Genomic DNA, 19,232 nt, shown 5'->3' with positions numbered 1-19,232 from the left:
CAAGGCTCTTAGCATATTTTAAGAATGTTAATTGCTAAGTGACGCTGAAGTAGAAGGGCTTAATAATGTCCTTAAGTTGCCTTAAATGTACGTGGACCCAGAATTTCCGAATTGGAAAAGGTCTGAAAGATCATCTAGTGTAGTATGGTCATTAGGAACTTAGGCTGTGGAGCCAGACTGCATGGCTCTTGTGCTTAATCCTCTCTGTGTCTCAGTTTCCTCACCTTTCAAGTGAGGATAATAATAGCACCTATTCACAGGATTGTGGGAGCATTGAATGTGGTAACATTTAATATAGTAGCATTTAAACATTAATGTTAACATGGAAAACAATATTGCCTGGTGCATGCAAAGGCTCGTAAGTACTCTTTTTTATTATTGTCTTTAGTAGTACTAGTCTCATTTTATAGTTAAAGAAACCGAGGAGTAAAGGATTTAAGTGGTTTTCCTCATGTATGTAAAAGCAAAATGAATTAAAACCCAGGGTCCAGGCATGCAGTTGAACGTGCTTTCCCTGTTATAATGTGTTGCTTTTAATTGTTCATTTGTGGATGTAGATGATTTTTTAAAAGTAAGAAAAAATGTTTGGCAGTTTCTTACATAAAATTAAAAAAAGCTAGCGGGATGTGGTGACGCCCAGGTGTAGTCCCAGCTGCTTTGGAGGCCCAGGCGGGAAGACCACACGTTCAAGCCTAGCCTGGGCACCCTATTGAGACCCTGATTAAAAGGCAAATAATAAAAGGGTTGGGTCTAATGGCTTAGTGGTGGAGTACGCGTGGGTTTGTTCTCAGTACTGAGGGGAAAAAGAATAGAAATGGAAAGTTAAGTAGAACATCATTAATCATTTGTCCTGAGAATCATTAGTTGGATTTTGAACCTCATTAATAGGATTGTCTCCTGTTTGTCCTTTCTTTTTATTTGCTCTCACAATATGTAGCTCATTTTGTAGCCATCTATTTTTTAAACTTGAAGGGAAATTAATGTACTATAAACTAATTATTTTAAAGTGTACAGTGTAGTGACAGCGATACAGTCACACCATTATATAAACCCTGCTTCTACCAGGTTGCAGAACATTTTTTATCACCTTAAAGAAAAAGTTGCACCGATTGGTAATCACTTTCCATTTTGCCCTCCTCCAAATCCCTGACGAACACTAAACTACTTTCAAGTCTATGGTTTACTCATTCTAGACATTTCGTATGAATAGAATCATATAATACACATTCTTTGGTATCTAGCATAATTTTACTTAGTGTCATGTTTTTGTTTCTACCAGTACTTCCATTCCTTTTTGGAGCTAAGTAATATTCCAGTGTATGTATATGCCACATTTTGTTTATCCATTCATCTGTTGGTGAACATTTGACTTTTCTTTTTGACAATTTATGAATAGTGCTGTTATAAACATTTGTATAGAAATTTCTTTGAGTGCCTATTTTGTTTTATTAGGTATGGGTAAAATTGATGTCTTGTTGTAATTGTGTGTTTTAACTTTTTTCCTAAAAAATATGGAGTGCTGCATAAATTTGTCTGTCGTCCCTGTTTGGGGGCCATGCTCATCTTCCTACATTGCTCTAATTTTAGCATATGTGTCGTCACAGGAGCTCTGTGTTTTAACTTTTTGAGAATTTGCTTAACTGTTCCACAGTGACTGACCGTTGTACATTCCTAACAGCCATGCATAAAAGCCCTTCATTTTTCCACATCTTTGCTAACACATCCTTGTGTTTTCTGTTTATTATTTTTATTATTTTCAGAATTACAGCCACCCTTGTGGATATGAAGTAATATTTCATTGCATATCCCTAACAACTAATGATAAAAGGCAGCTTTTCATGAGCTTGTTGGCTGTTTGTTAGGAGAAATACCTTGTCTCTTTCTTTGCTCATTTTCAAATGATTGTCGTTAAATTATTTTTTTTCCCATAATTTTATTGAGAAATAAATACCAAAGAGACAGTTTCAAATCAAATTGGTAGGACAGTTCCAATAATTAACACATTGCATTCTGCCTTCCTTGTGGTTATTTGTTGTACAAGATGAGACATGATATCCTATTTACAAATACTGTTAGAACAAATCCCTCTATGTTGTTAAATTGTAACAGCAGATGTACTTTATATATTTTGAATGTTAGACCTTTATAAAATGTGTAACTTATGAAATATTTTCTCTTATTCTGTGGGTTTTACTGCTTTATAGTGCCCTTTGATGCATAGAAGTTTTGAATTTTAATAAATTCCATTCTTTCTTTTATTGTTCATGCTTTCGATACTATACCTCAAAGTCCACTGGTGGGTTGAAGGATATATAGATTCAACCCTGTGTTTTATTCGGATAGTTTTATAGTTTTTAAATAATTTTAAAGTCTTTAGTTCCTTTTTGGGATAATTTTATTATACAGTGTTAGGGACAGGTTCAACCTCATTGTTTTTGCGTGCCTATTCAGCTGTGTCAGCTCCATTTGTTGAAATGACTATTATTTCTTTATTATATAGTCTTGGCATGGTCGTTGAAATCCAGTTGATCATAGATATATGGGTTTATCTCTGGAGTCTCAGTTCTATTTTATTGATTTGTATGGCTGTCCTTATGTCCAGTACCATCTTGTTTTGATTATTTTTGTTTTGTAGGTAGTTCTGAAATCAGGACATGTGAGTTGTCTTTGATCTCCTTTTCAGTATTATTTTACCTGTTTTTCAGTCCGTTCCAATTCCATATGAATTTGAGAACTGGCATTTCCATTTCTGTTGAAAGGGATATTAGAAGATTAGGTATTAGAGATGGTACTGAACTTATAGATGCTTTGTGTATTACTGTCATCTTGACAGTATTAACTCTTTGAAAGTTTAATACCCATGAACATGGAATGCCATTTCATATATATATATATATATAACTGTCATCTTGACAGTATTAACTCTTTGAAAGTTTAATACCCATGAACATGGAATGCCATTTCATATATATATATATATATATATATATATATATATACACACACACACACATATGTATATATGTATATAAATACACACTTCAATTGTGCTTGTTAGAATTTACAGTATGATGTTGAAGTGATTAAGAGTAGTCACCCTTGTTCTTGCTTGTAGAGGAAATTTTGGTCTTTTACTATCAACTAGGTATAGGTTGTTGACTTTTTTTTGGTAGATGTCCTTCATTATGTATATGAAATTTTCTTCTATTATTGGTTTGCTTTTTAAAATTTTTTTTAATCATAAAAAGATGTTAGATTTGACAAATGCTTTTTCTGTATTTGTTGAGATGATCATGTTTTGTGGTTTATTATACTGAATGATTTTCACATATTAAACCATCTTTGAATACCCTACATAAATTCCACCTGTTCCTGACATGTTTTAAGAATATTTTAAATTGAGTTAAATTATAGATAACATAAAATTTATACTGTTAAGCACTCATGGTGGTACTCACCTGTAATCAAAGCTTTCTGGGAAGCTGAGGCGGGAAGGTTGCAAGTTTGATCCCAGTGTGGGCAGCTTGACAAGAACTTATCTCAAAAGTATTATAAAGAACATTGGGGGATAGCTCAATGGTCAGAGCACCTGCCTGTCAAGCACAGGGACCTGGGTTCAATCTCTGGTACTGTGTGCCACCCCAGCCCTGGAACCCTGGGCATACTGTGCTGGCCACCAAAACTGGGTGTGGTGATGTACACCTGGAATTCCAGAGCTGGTGAGGCGAGACACAAGGATCACTACAAGTCTGAGCTGCGTAATGAGACCATGTACTGAATAAATAAATAAATGATTGATTGATTGATTGATTTAAAAATATTAAAAAGAGCTGGAAATGTAGTTCATTAGAAGGCCCTGGGTTCAAACCCCAGTACTATAAAAACGAAACGTAAAACGAAATAGCAAAACCAAATAACCCTACTAACCACTGTATATACAGTTTAATGGCATTAAGTACATTCACATTGTTGTGTGACTATACCACTATTTTATTGTGCAGAACTTTTTTATCTTATAAAAGTGAAATTCTCTATCATTTTAAAACAATAATTCCTCATGGTTCTCTGTTCCTGACCCCTGGCTTCAGAAGAATTTTCTACTCTTCCCACTTTCTGTTTCTATAAATTTGTCCCTTCTAGGTACCTTTTATGAATGGAATTGTACAGTGTGTGTGCTTAATACAATATTCTCAGTGTTCATCTACTCTGTAGCATCTGTTGTTATCCTCTCTAAGGCTAAATTGCATAAATATACTATATTTTGTTTATTCCTTTGTCTGTGGACACTTGGTCTGCTCCTACCTGTTAGGGATTGTGAATAATGCCACTATTACCGTAGATGTATACATCCTTGCTTTTTGATTCTTTTGGAGTGTGTACTTGGAGGTGGTTACCAAAAATAGACACCAGAACGAATCACCGGATCATATGGCATAATCCTTTAATATTGTTAAATTAGTTTTGCTAGGTTTTTTTTTGGTGTGGAAGAAATAAATAAAAGATTTAAAAACATTAAAAAAAAATATTGTCAGTCTTACCAAAGAACTAACTTCTGGTTCCACTTAGTTTCCATATTGTTTTTGTAGTCTCATATTTTATCTATCCCTGCTCTAATCATTACTTTTTCCATTCTTGCTTTAGATTTAGTTTCTTTTTTTTTTTAGTTCTGGCAAAAGTTTAGATTATTGATTTGAGCTCTTTTTTAAGTTTTTTTTTTTTTTTTTTTTAGTATTTATTTATTTGGTATGGGGTCTCACTATGCAGCTTGGACTCATAGTAATCCTCCTGTTTCAGCCTCCTCAGTGCTGGTGGGATTACAGGCACGTGTCACCATGCCTGGTTTTGGTGGCCAGGTGTGGCACGGCACGCAGTCCTGGGGATAGGGGATCAAACCCAGGTCCTTGAGTTTGCCAGGCAGGTGCTTAGACTGCCCGAGCTGTCTCCCTAGTCCATCTTTCTTCTTTTTCTTTTTTTATATTTTAGGGCAGGGTCTACAGGTTATGGGTATTCAGGGTTTCACTACTAGATCAGACTACACTCCACCAGGCACAGTCTCCTCTCAGGGTGCCTCGAGGGGAGGGTGCTGGTCGCAGCCCTCGGATCTGACTAGGGATCTGATGGCCCCTGCGCCTGGCTTTAATCCGCTGAGCTATTTGGATGGCCCTTCTTTGTTCCTTTTAAATGTAGATGTTTAAAGGTTTTTCTCTCTGAGTACTTTCTAACAGTATCCTTTGAGTTTCTTTAGTATTTTGTTTTGTTCTCACTCATTTCAAAACATTTATAATTTGTCTTGTGATTTATTCTCTGACCTGATTAAGATTGTGTTACTTTGGGCCAGGGAGATGGCTCAGTGCAATAAGTGCTTCCCTGGCAAGCACAAGGGCCCGAGTTCAATCCCTGGTTCCACCAGAAACACACACACACACACACACACACACACACACACGACTATGTTACTTACTTTGCACATTTGTGAATTTTCTGTTTATTTTTTCTGTTCTCTATTTTTGTTTCACTGTGATCAGAGAAAAAAATTGATTTGATTACATTTTCTAAAAGTTACTGAGACTTGTTTTGTGGTAGAATGTATGGTCTTGTCTAAGAGAATAATACCATGTACACTTGAAAATGTATTTATTGTTCTTTGAAGGTAGAGGGTTTCTGTATATGTCTGTTAAGTGTAGTTGAATTATAGTATTGATATCTTCCACTATTTTATCTTTAAATTTACTTTTTCCATTTATATTATCCATTACTTTTTTGTTGTTGTTGTTGGTATTGGGGATTGAACTCAGGACCTTACGTTTGCCAGGCAGTGCTTGTGCCACTGAGCTTTCTCCCCAGCCCAGTGTTACCTATTACTGAAAGTGGGGTGTTGATGTCTCCACGTACTTCACCCTTTATTTTTGTCATTTTTTGTTTCTAGTATTTTGTTATATGTTGGGAGATGTATATGTTTATAATTATATATTCCTGATCCTTTTTTTTTTTGTTATATAATACCCTTGTTTTGTGATTTGTATTTTCTTTTCTTGGTGGAACCAGGGATTGATCTCAGGCTCTTGCGCTTACCAGGGAAGTGCGTATTCCACTGAGCCATCTCCCCGGCCCCCTGTATTTTCTTTTTTTCTCTTTTCTGGAGGACTATGGGAAGTTGACTTGATATCTTTTTTTAAGGTTTGATAGAATTTGTCAATAAAACTATTTGGATGTAGACTTTCTTTGTGAGAATATTTTTAGTTATTTACTTAAAAAGTAAATATAGGGCTACTCAGATGTTATTGTTTCATAATGTATTAGTTTTTATAATTTATTTTCTCAAAGAATTTGTCTTAAATTATCAAATTCTGGAAATTGTTCAAAATAATGCCATAATATTTTAACTACAGTTTATGCTGCCTCTTAAATGAAAGAGATACTACTCCTGTTTTTATGGAATCATGGGATGGTCTCTTTAGAAATCGTTTCTTGTTCCTTTGAGAGAGAATGTTGGTTATATTCCTGATTAATACTTGGGATTTCCCCCCCTAATAACATTTAGTGGCTAGACATAGTTAAAATATTATTGTTAATACTTTTTTCTTCAATTATGTAATATGTTGAAGAACTTTTGAAGCTCCCCTGGGAAGTTCACCATAATTTATAAGGTGAAACATTGCCTCTGTGGGAAACTGAAAATTTAAGTTTACTTGCCTGAAAGGTTAGATTTTAGTTATATGGAAGTTACATTTGTCTTCTTGGAACCTCTGAAATTTCAAATTTACTCAAGTGCTTATATATCATATTGTTCAAAATGCAAACAGGAGGGGCCGGGGAGATGGCTCAGTAGAATAAGTGCTTGCCTGGCAAGTGCAAGGGCCTGAGTTCAACCCCTAGCAAAAAAAAAAAAGAAAAAGCAAACAGGATTAATTTGTGCATAGACTTATTATTTTGATTATTAATTAATGTATTTCAGGGTTATTCAAATGCTCAGAAGAATATTCTTCAGGTGGATCAGAACTGTGTTCGAAATTCTTACGATGTCTTCTCTTTGCTACGGTAAGAAACTGAAGAGTCTTCCTTAATTCTAAATAAACTTTCTCATTTTGAATTTGTGACATTTCAGTATGAAAGAATGCTTCAGAAACTGTTTTGGCTTAGCATTTTTAACTGAAAGTGTCATAAATTTTGTAGCTACAATGATTTAAGTTGATCTTCACAAAGTTTTTGGAAAACACTTCTTTTCTCTGGACAGTGGAGAGAGCAGTTGGAAGCTAATGATTTCATTTTGTTTTTATGGTTCCAGGGATTGAACTTGGGTCCTTGAGTATGTCAGTCAGGCACTTATGCCACTAAGCTGGCTCTCCGGCCCAGAGCCAGTGATTTTAAAACAGGGATGTAAAGTATTTGTTGGTCTTTAGGACTCTAAAGAGAAACAACTGGAGGTATAAAATTTAGACTTACCGACCATAGCCAGAAGAGCCTTCCAACAGCCTTGAACATAGCTTAGAGTTTTGACCTGCTATTCATCTTAAAAGATGTTTAAAGAGCTAAAGAAGCTTTGTATGAATCCAGTGTGCTGATGCTTATATAGCAGATAAAGATGACTGGCTTAATTTTAATTTAATATGCATGAGATTATATCTTGGCTTAATTTTGAAAGATTTTAAAATTTGGATTACTTTTAAATGTGATGGATCATCAAGGACATTTCCCAGGGTGCAGACTACTAAAATAAATGCATTTCAAAGTAAAGTCAACAGTGACACTCAACCTTTGTTCATCCTACTCAGATAAATTGCTCATGGAAATTTGTTTCTGGCAGTATTTTTCTAATCTTTATATAATACATCATAAATTTCAGACTATTAGATATCATCTGTATGTCAGAGGATGAATCCAAAAGGGTAACTGAGCTCTTTCCCGTCTTGCAAGATGGCGGGTGAAAAAACTGAGAAGCCAGACACTAAAGAGTAGAAACCTGAAGCCCAGAGGCTTTTGCCAGTGGTACTGGTAAAAAGGGTAAGGTGAAGAAGGCAAAAAAGTCCAAGAAGGGGCAGCCTTACTGTAGACGAAATCCTGTCCTGGTTAGAGGAATTGGTAGATACTCCTGATATGCTATGTATTCCAGAAAGGCTTTGTACAAGAGATAGTACACAGCTGCTAAGAAAAAGGAGAAAGTTCTTGCTGTGATCACAAAGCTGGTCGGTGGGGAGAAGAATGGTGGTAGCTGGGTGGTTAAGCTGCGAAAAATGCCTAGATACTAGCCACTGAAGATGTGTCCTGAAAGCTCTTGAGCCACAGTAAGAAACCCTTCAGTCAGCACGTGAGGAAACTTCGAGCTAGCATCACTCCCAGCACCATCTTGATCATCCTCACTGGACATCACAGAGGCAAGAGAGTGGTCTTCCTGAAGCAGTTGGCCAGCGGCTTGCTACTTGTGACTGGGCCTCTTAGCCTTAATTGTGTTCCTCTATAAAGAACACACCAGAAATTTGTCATTACCACCTCTACAAAAATTGGTATCACCAAAGTGAAAATCCCCAAACACCTCACTGATGCTTACTTCAGGAAGAAGCAGCTGCGTAAGCCCAGACACCAGGAGGGTGAGATCTTCGACACCGAGAAAGAGAGATACCAGATTTCAGAGCAGCGCAAAGTGAATCAGAAAGTGGTGGACTCACAGATTTTAGCAAAAATCAAAGCTGTTCCTCAGCTCTGGGGCTACCTGTGATCCATTTTTGCTCTGACAAATGGAATTTATCCTCATAAATTAGTGTTCTAAACTTCTTACTAAGAACCTAATTAAATAACTGATAAATTTGAAAAAAAAAAGAATAATTGAAGAAATGGTTATTTTATTTTTAAAAAAATTTTAGAATGGGCTGGGGAGATGGCTCAGTGGAATAAGCACTTCTGTGGCAAGAGCAAGGACTTGAGTTTAATCCCCGGTTCTGGGAAAAAAAAAAAATTACAGAGAAAATTCGAAACTATACATAATATTGGAGCATGATGACATTTTTGTGAAATATTTAAATTTCCATTTTGACAAAGTATAACTTTTATTATTATTTTTTTTTTAGTGTAGCTCTTTTAATCAGTCATTTTTATCTACTATATAAGAAGTTTTTACCTAACTTGTTGACCTTCAGTGGGATGTCCTTGAGGAAATATTATGACATTGTCTGGACTGTGTAGTTTTTGGGCATCTCTAAATGTAGTGGCACATACATAGCATATACATCACATATGTTTTGTTGCCATTACTGACTGGTATCCTCAGGTTGGCTTGATGTAAACCTCCTATCACAGTTGGTTGGAGCACAAAAGAAAGGCAAATGTCTGAATGTGAAAGAAATGGTCTCTCACCGTAAACCATTGTAAAAACCATGTAATTTTACATTTATAGAAGACTGTATAAGTAGAAGGCATGAATACATTTAATATGTGTGAGATTAACAATGAATTGTCATACCCATCTGAAAAACCTTTGTTTCTTGATTTAGTTATGTACCAACAACATGTTTTATGAGGAAACCTTATTATATTATTTCTAGAAAACATAACCTTTCGCTGATGACCAATTTACTAGGGGTGTTTCCAATAAGGCTATGGAGATATTGGGGCTTCCCATTAATGAACACGGTCTAGATAATTATCTAGACACCTGCTTCCTTATTTATTAACTAGAGTCCTATCTTATAGTCTCTCCACACCCCAGAGGATTTTTAATTATCTTAATACTTTTTTGATGATACATGAAAACCCGAAAACATTTAATACATTTAAAAAAAATAAAAAAAACATTTAATGCATTTAACAATGGTTATTTTTCAAACATTATAAAAGTGACCTTTGTGAAACTTGAATTGTAGTATACATGGATTGTGTAAATTATTCTTAAGGGACAATGGTTTTGACTAAAGTGACCACGTATATTATAATGACTTTTTTTTGAGGCAGTAATCATGGAACTCAAGGAAGCTTTTGCACTGAGGTACATCCCCAGATCTGTCTCTCTCACAGCCTCCTCCCAAGTTTTGAGTTGCCCAGCCTCAGCTTCGTTTTATGATTCTTGTGCTTCAGCCTCCCAGAGAACTGGAATTATGGGCATGTGCCATCTCATTCAGCTTATTTGATGACTTTTGATTCATATCTGAGAAGTACTTTTACCTTGACTGCTTAGGATGTATAACAGAACAGAGTCTAATAACTAGAGGGTAGAGATAGAAAGCAGGAGTTGAAAATATGTACATATTGTTGAGCTTGTTCAGCTTGGGATATAGGGAACAGGTGATGAAGAAGTAATGTTGGTGCTTGTGAAGCACCATGCTGTGACGGAGAGGACTGTGACTAACTTGAGCCTGGCCCTGCCTTTAATCATCCCTGATTTATCCTAATGCATTGAACTTGCAGTCTGATTTTTCCTAAAAGATGAAACAGTGATGTTACAAATTTGTGTAAGCTTTTTCACAGTTATCATTTTATTTTCCTAGATTCTTATATTCTCACAGCCTCTATCTTAAGCATAGAATACGAAACAAACATGTTGAATGGCCTGTCTGAAGGTGAACAGAAAGTAAGAAGCAGACTGGAGACTGTTGGGGAGTTTTCATGCTTCGTAGATCCTTTCGTAGGCTCATCATCCTTGATGGTGGTTGTAGGTTGCATGTAGCATAATGGCTGAGTAAATTTTCTGAAAAGCAGTGTCCTCCATTAATGCCAACTCAGCAGGGTTTGGTAGTTACTGAAATATTTAGGATTGATGATCTTGAATATTTGATTCTTGGGACTTAAAATTTTAAGGTATTTTCTAGATCCCTTGTAAGAAGTTAGTAATTTAGATTACTGTGTGAATTGTGATTTCCTTGCCACCACTGTAATTTATTTGTAGCTACTAACACAGGTACACTTTCTCAACCAGATTGTGTCTCTCAACTGCATTACCTAAGCCCAGGTAGTTACTCTGGAACTAGAAGGGTTAAATTTTACTTTTGAAAGTTAGAAAGTTAAATGTTCCTTTCTCTACTAGTTCCTTTGGACATGACAAACTAGTACCCATTACCAGTGCCTCTTTTCCCATAGTTTTAGCCATGACAGATGTGAATTCTGTGGTAGTAAACTTCCATGCCTGTGAAGTTAAACTGCCATCCATTGTTTTCTCTTGATTGAGGCAATATTTTTCCTGGTTGTAGTCATTAAAATATATATATATTCCCCATCCCTTAAGGGGATAAAAAGGAATTGAGATGGTTTAGAGACATGTACCAATTCACCACAAGGAATGTGATTACTATGTACTGCACACATGTACTAATAAAAAATAAGTAAAGGAGAAAGTATGTACTTTTTTTCTTTCTTGGTTTATAAAAATTCTGCCACTTGATCTACAATTGTATGTGAAGAGTCTGAATTTAGTATGGTTCGAAATGAAGGAGCTGAGTTCCTCCTTTCCCTTCCTCTAACTCTAAAGAGCACCCAACAGTTATTCCTGCTACTGTGGTCCTAAAAGAGGTAGATAGTAAAATGACAGAAGCTTAGGAGACGCTAGGCCTTGCATGAGAGCACAGGCACAAAAGCACTGGTGCCACGAGAGGTACAGTTAGACGCACCTAGAATAGAGGCGTCAGCCCTTAAATTCTGAAAGCCTGAGTTAGCAGCCCCTTTTTCCTGGTGCTGCCGCCATCTTTGACCTGAGTGCAGTGTGTTTCTGTTACTCACATAACTTTCTTTATCAGTGTTATACGTTCGTTGGTGTGAACCAGCACTGAGCACAACATCCTGTGATCTTCAGTAAACATAGCTACTTGCTCCTGGGTTTCCACTCAGCAGCTCTTTCGATTTTCTTTTCTTTTTCTTTTTTTGAATTTAGGACAGGCTGTACATGGTCTTACTATGTAGATTGGACTCGTAGTGATTCTCCTATTTTCAGCCTACCAAGCTCTGGGATTACAGGCTCGCAGCACCATGCCTCCCTGTCTCAGCTTGCCTCAGGGGCAGGGCTGGCATAGCACCCAGGGGGTTGAACCCCTGCTGCTGTGCCCTGCCAAAGCAGGTGCTTTAGTTCACTGAGCTATTTGGCCAGCCCAGTTCTTTTAATTTTCTACTCAGGAACCTGAACTATTATTGGCCCATTCAACTATAACAAATTACTTAATATGATTTAACTCTAAACTTCTCAGGCTGGCTGGAGTCATGATGCGTGCTGTGGTTTGATTCTGGTTTTTGAGAGTTATTTTCTAGTTAATGTTTTTTATTTAATGTTATACCACCCTCTACTTCTAGTATATTACAGAAAATAGTAACTTTTGGTTGAAAGAATTTGGAGCGTTTAAAACCAGGACATTAAAGTCCTTTATGTGGACGTTCATAGGGAAACGTATAACCCAAGATTTCTTTTTTTTTTTCAATTTTTTAAGGTCCTATGAATGTTTATTTTTTAAGTTAGTTTATTAATGCATGTATAGCACACAGTGTTTACATCCTGTGTAGGAAGTTGATAGATGTACGTAACCCATCTTGATTCCTCTTTACGTCTCCTTGCACCCTCCTGTGTTTCTTTTCAGTGTTGCCGAAGTATTAGTAACTCTTTCCAAATTTACATTTGTAAGGGTGGTTCCTTCTTACCACCTGGAAGATAGGTAGACAGACATTTAATTAAGACCTATATGTATTCATTGTTATATTTGATACTTTAGGATGTTCACCACAAGGTGTCAATGTTGTTCTTTAACTGGCATCTGAAATTTCATTTACTTTACAATTTAAGAGTGAGAAAAGCAAGAAAGAGGCTTCAGAGGAGTACCAAACAGGTGATAAAAGTACAATAAATAAGCAATTATTTTTAGATACTGATTTTAAAAATCTCTTATTATCCTTTGGCTTGTTAAATTTTTCACTTGTCCCTTCCTCCCTTTTTAAATTGTGGTGATGGAGAATGATAATTGTTAAAAGGTTATACGGAGAGGAGGAGCAGCATTGTCAAGTTTGCAGTCTAGAACCTATGGAAGCCAGGCTCACTTCTTTTATCTGTTCTCTGATAGCGAAAGATTATTTTTAATTTTAAAGAATTAACTTTTTTTCCCTTTCAGACTTGCTAAAGGAGATAGCGTATTATAGTGACACAATAATCATGGTTTCTTCCATCCTAATATATATATGTACATATATAGATATAGATACATAGATATATGGATATATATGTATTTGGTACAGGGTCTCACTTCACAGCTCGCATTCATACTTATCCCCCTGTTTTCAGCCTCGCTAGTGCTGGGATTACAGGCGTGCCCCACCATGCTGGGACTCTGTTGCTGGCTCAGTGTTCCCGGGGGCAGGGCTGGCACAGCGTGTGGTACTAGGAATGAACCCCAGTCCCTGAACTTGCCTAAGCAGGTGCTTAGTCTGCTGAGTTATCTCGCTGGCCCTCAACCTAGCTAATATTTTTGTTTGTTTTCTTCTTCCTTTGAAAAATGTCTTGATTTTGCCAGTTTAGGAAGGGGAAATCTGAAGAAAAGTCAAGGACTTTGGCTTTTACCTGGGTTCCTATCCTGCAGCTGCCATATATAAGGGAGACAAGATATAGGACTTAGGGCAAGTTACTTAACTTTCATGTGCCTCGGTTTACTAATGTAAAGAGGGCAATTATTTATCTCATTCTATTAGAAATTCTGTGAGAATTAAATAAGTGAGAATATTTGAGATGTCTCAGGGCAGTTACTGTCTTCTGTACATACCCAATAAATAGTATAATAGTTTTGTTCTTTTCCTTTATTTCCCTCATCTTGAGTTAGCCGTCTCCTCTAAGTAGTGTTCTTTTTTTCTTCTTGTCACCACTGGCTTTTCCTTTTTTCTTTTTTTTTTTGCCATTCTGATGTTTACTGCCTGTTTTCACACTTACCTGTATTAATCCTAAAATCATGATGAGAAAAGAAATGTTTAATCTGTGTATACTTTTTGTTACTATCACATTGGAAGATTCTTGAAAGAAGCCATTGTTTCATGTCTGTGTTTTCTCCTCTCTGTCTTACTGAGATTCTTGGTTAGGGATTGTTGTCCTCAGGCTCAGGACTCCTTGCATTATTCTGAGCGTTCTGTTCTGCTCCCACAGTTTCCACCAGAACATCCCATGTTGAAAGATCTCGAGTCTGTACCTAATTCTTAAACTTTTTTTGGATTTCTACCCTATTTTCCAGTGCTCATTGAACATTTGTACTTTCATTGCCTCAGGGGAGCCGCAACTCCAACATGAGTGGAGCTGTGCTCACTGGCCTAACAGGCACTTTTTCCTTTTCTGAGGTTTTTCTAATAGTATTAGCACCATCTCACTCACTGAGCTCTAGTGATCTTTATCAGTTTCGTTTCCTTTCACTCTTCTTCCTTCAGTGTTATATTTAATTGGTTATTAATCTATTTGATTCTTTGATAGGATGTCTCATCCATCTACTTTTCCTTGCTTGTTCTCACCTTTGATTTCTTGGACTGTTTCTTGACTTCCCAACCAGTCTCCTTAATTCCAATTTTTCTTACATGCGGTTGTAGCCTATAATTTATTCAGCACTTATTTTGTGGAAGGAATTACTCTTAGTCAGAGATGGAGAACCTTTTAAAGTACCCAAACTGCAAAATCCAGTTATTTATCACAAAGGGCCAATACAGCAATTAAATCTAAATATGGATATTTTAATTTAGAAGAAAAAACTTGTACGTTTTGTCTTAAAAGAAAAGCAAATAACATGTATGCCATCAGTTTGCCGCCACTATTCTAAGCTCTTTATTGTAATTGCCTCTTATTTCTCACAACATCTTTATATGGTAAGAACTATTCCACTTCCTGTATACAGAAGAGGAAATGGAGGCTCAAAACAGGTTAAGTAGCTTTCCCAGGGTCACACAGCTACTTAGTTGTTAGGATCGGTACACAAACCCAGGCTGTCTAGCTCTAGTTTGTCTTCGTAGCTAGTTTATGTTATGGCTTTATACTCTACTGATCTAAAAGACACATCATTTTTGTTATTCATTGGGCTTAGACATCTCTGACCCATCATGTGGACTCAGAGCGTAAACTTCATACTTCTCTATGTAGTATTCAAAAGACATTGCTTAAAACCTCCCCATAGGACCTGTTGTCTTATTGCTACTCCACTACTCCTTTTTCCCTGCTTCTGCTTCTGCTTCTGCTTCTGCTTCTGCTTCTGCTTCTGCTGCTGCTGCTGCTGCGTGTGTGTGTGTGTGTGTGTGTGTGTGTGTGTATGTGTTGGTTTCTTGAGGCAGTCTTGCTATGTAGCTCATGCCGCCTTTGAATTCACAGTAGTCCTTCTGCCTCCACCTGGAGTTACAGGCATGTGCCCCCAAGCATGGCCTTCCCCTGTGTTTAATGGCTATAATATGGAACACTGTGTTAGTTCTTTGTTCTCTGTCCTCTCATCTCCACATTCCCAAATCCAGTGCTTCTTGCTTTATTGAAAGTCTTCATAGCAGTTCTATCACAGTGTATATTAGGAATTTAAGCAAATAATGAATGCTCTTTTATGTATTTAGTACAGGATCTCAGTACATAGATCGGACTCATAGTGATCCCCCTGCTTTTGGCCTCCCAAGTGCTGGGCTTCCAGGTGCACACCACCACGCCCAGTCTCAATTGCCATCTCAGTGTGGGTTTGAACCCCAGTCCCTGCACCTGCCTAAGCAGACGCTCCAGTCTGTTTAGCTATCTGCCTTGCCTTGAATGCTCTTTCTGTCAGTCAAATTCAACTATTTTTCAGGTTATAGAGGGCTCAAGTTCTGTTATTCCTGTTGTTGGTATTCCTCTGGTAAAATGAGATTTGTTAAGAAAAATTCTAGACTATTACCTGAAGTGGGTTGAGGAAACAGCCAGTTCTCTGAACCTTCGCTCTTTTTTTTCCCATTCCCCTCCCTCCTTGCAACATCTGGGGAGGTTTCCAGGATTTTGTGACTTTAATCTAACTCTGTATGTTTCTGAAAGATCCTTATTCAGCTACTTGGATAAAAGAGAGCTGCTGAACAACAAATAAATTATTTTAGGGTAATTTTAGAAGACAGATGAAATGAGAAGTCTAAGGGCAGAGCTACATTTATAATCTTTAAATTATGCATGCGATAGCCAGCTTTTGTGATGCAGGGATTGCTTTGTTTTCTTTTTTTCCCTACTTGATGGTCTCCAAGTGGTAATTGCAACTATAGATAAAAGTCCACTGTAAGCAGAAGATGTTGCCAAGTTTATATAGCAAAAGTCATACAGTTTCCATTCATAGTAGAGATTAGGCTCGTACTCAGTGCCTGTGTGCTCATTTTCAATCAGTTAGGAGGAGTTAAGATGACTACTATTAAGGTAGATGCACCAACACCAAAAAGTGAAAATTGGTAGCTTGCTGTTAGTAATACAGTCTTTGATTTTGGAATAAATGGAATGATAAATAATATTAGGTACTGTCTTACCTTCATAGTCACATGTTGGGATTTTCTGACAGCCTGGTTTACTACTTCACGTAAAAGGATAGGGAATGAGATAGTTCATCTACAAAGAGAAGCAGACTAAGTTAAAAAGCCTCCTTAGCTGCCTCCCATGTGGGAGCCGGCAGTCCTTTGTCAGGCACATCTGCATATTGTGGTCCACACCTCAAGTTGACACCTGTCTTCATTGCAGAAGTTACTGACTGCATCTGTTGGTTTTCATGGTTGCTGCCTGCATTTAACAGATAAGGACACTGAGTCTTAACAAGCTGGAGAGATGTGCCTAGGCCTATGGGGTGAACAGTTGTTGAAGCAGGTTTGAATAAAGATCTGCCAGGCTCCAGGATGTGCTTTTTTGGTTTTCATTATGCTATATTGATGTCAAGTCATCAGTAAAATAGAAACTTTTGATCATTAAAGTCATAAGAAACCAGGGACTTGTGATAAATTTTTTTTTTTTTAAGGCTTTCAAATAAGTTGGTTTAATGCCAGATGACACAGATTTCAAAACAGAAGAAAGATTCAAAGAGCAGACTGTGGCAGGATTATAGGCTGGGTTTACTTTAAATTTACACCTGAGGTATGAATAGTTGAATGAAAATTAGAGACAATAGACCAAGATCTCTCTCTCTCTCTCTCTCTCTCTCTCTCTCTCTCTCTCTCTCTCTCTCTCTCTCTCTCTCTTATAAAATTTTATTCTTACATGTACAACAGACTCCAGGAACACACTTCATTGTAGTTACAGGTGTCAACAGATGTTACAGCAGGGCATCCAGATATCTAAATAGGAATGGAATCCCGGGTCACCATCATTGTACACACAAGGAACAATTTATTTTTTGCCAGATTTCTTAATTCCACCTGTGGCCTGAGGGCCCTTTCCCGCAGCCTTCATTTTTAGCTCCTCAAGTTTCTTCTGCTCTTCCTTTTGCTTCTGCTTGAACGCTCTGTCTTCCTTGCCATCTCCTTGGCCTGTTTCTTGGGCTGCTTCTTGCCACATTCACGGCCAGACATGGTGCCTGCACACCCTCCAGAGCCAAGCTCAGAAGTCAGCCCATGTGATAAATTTAGAAAGGTTGTCAATCAAAATTTAAAATGAGGTTTTGGCACTTAATGTAAGTTTTGGGTAAAATTTGTATTATATATAATAGCACAATTTGTTCTTATTGTTATTCTTTTTCTCTGCATATATTGATATGCATCTATATATCTGTATTTATGTAAGCATACACATTAAAGCACATATATTTTTACAGAAGTAGAATTTAAACAATGCTGCAGTAATTTTAATTGAAATCTTTTTTCTTCTACTTCCTTTTACTTTGTAGTTTATCTTCTTCTTTAAACCTTTTTCCCTATTTCTTGCCAAAAAAATCACGTAAACACAGAACACATGTCAAAATGACCCCTATTACTCTGTTAACAGTGTCCAGACTTATCCACATCTGTCTATATTTTTCCCATGTCTCTGTCTCTGTATATGTCTTAGATATTATATATGGGTATGTGTATACTTATATGTGTATATGATTTTACTTACTATAAAGTTGCAGTGGAAATTATATACAGTCCATGACTCTACATCTTGTTTATCTTATTAACCATTCCAAATGGAAATCCCTTCAGTTCATTCTTTTAACACTTCAGGGCTGGGGAGATGGCTCAGTGGAATAAGCGCTTCCCTGGCAAGTGCAAGGGTTTGAGTTCCACAAAAACAACAACAACAACAAAACACTTAGTATAGTGGAACAGAATCAAGTTTATTCCATCATTACCTGTTATTACGTAAATGATATTTACCTGGGCACTTGTTTTTTAATGTTTGTTTTGGCAGTATGCACAATACTACAGTAAAAATATGCAGATACACCCTTAAGCTTATGGTCCTCTATTTCTGTGGATTCAAATCTCAGTAGTGGGATTTTTAAGTCAAAGAGCCTATAAAATTTTAGTTTTAAGATACCAGATTATTTTCTCAAAGGACACAAATATTATGTGGCATTACTCTTTAATAATCTCTGCTGAATATATGTATCATAAATTTTTGTCATTTTTTTGATGTGTAAATGACACATCAGCATTACTTCTATTTTTGCTAGTCTGATACAAGTACCAAGTTTGAGCTACAAGTGAAATTGAACATCTTTTCTTAAATTTATTAACCATTTAACATAATCTGTGATTTTGTCTATTCATATATTTTACTTTGAAAAAATTGATGCTGGGTATAGTAGCCTGTGCCTGTAGTTCCATCTCCTGGGAAGCCGAGGCAGAAAGATGCCATGAGTTTGAGGCTGCAAACTCACTACAAAGTGAGCTCAAGGCCATTCTGGACTGCATAGAGAGACCTTGTCTCAACAAAAAAAATTGTATTTGTCTCAGAAATTTCTAAGAGTCCTTGATTTTTTTTTTCCCAACTTCATAAGTACTTGATTCATGATACCTTGTACTAAAAGTTTATATTGGTTGTATTGTATACTCCTTTTATTTATTCTGTAATTTCTGAGTATTCTTGGGTGTTTCCTATACCTTGATTCTACAAATATCGTCTAACCTCTACTTGAGATTTACATATATTTTACTTATTGATTCTTTAATGCAGTTTGTAATTTATTCTTCAGTATATTGTGTGGCTATTCTATACCTTGTGAGGTAGAGATTAATTTTTTTTCTTCAGAGATTAATTTTTTTACATGTTTGTGCCAGCACATTTCATTTCCCATGAATTCAGATACTGCCTTCATCATATATTAAAAGTTCATATATATTGAGATATAATT

At 36.6% G+C, this 19,232-nt stretch overlaps 1 protein-coding gene and 1 pseudogene across 4 annotated transcripts in view; one reads left to right on the top strand and one right to left on the bottom strand.

Annotated features, from left to right (window-relative positions):
• Uvrag (UV radiation resistance associated) overlaps window positions 1-19,232 on the top strand; it is a 379,986-nt gene that overhangs the window by 101,123 nt on the left and 259,631 nt on the right. For all 4 annotated transcript variants that reach the window (XM_023716656.1, XM_023716655.1, XM_023716657.1 and 1 more), the window contains one exon: window positions 6,956-7,038. In XM_023716656.1, the coding sequence (XP_023572424.1) occupies window positions 6,956-7,038 (83 nt within the window). The remainder of the gene's footprint in view (window positions 1-6,955; window positions 7,039-19,232) is intronic.
• On the bottom strand, window positions 1,506-1,602 carry LOC111817131 (annotated as a pseudogene).

Source organism: Octodon degus, unplaced genomic scaffold (genome assembly GCF_000260255.1).
Source record: "Octodon degus isolate 3935 unplaced genomic scaffold, OctDeg1.0 scaffold00049, whole genome shotgun sequence".
Taxonomy (NCBI): domain Eukaryota; kingdom Metazoa; phylum Chordata; class Mammalia; order Rodentia; family Octodontidae; genus Octodon; species Octodon degus.
The sequence above is the reverse complement of the archived record's forward strand: the minus strand, read 5'-3'. Positions and strand labels throughout refer to the sequence as shown.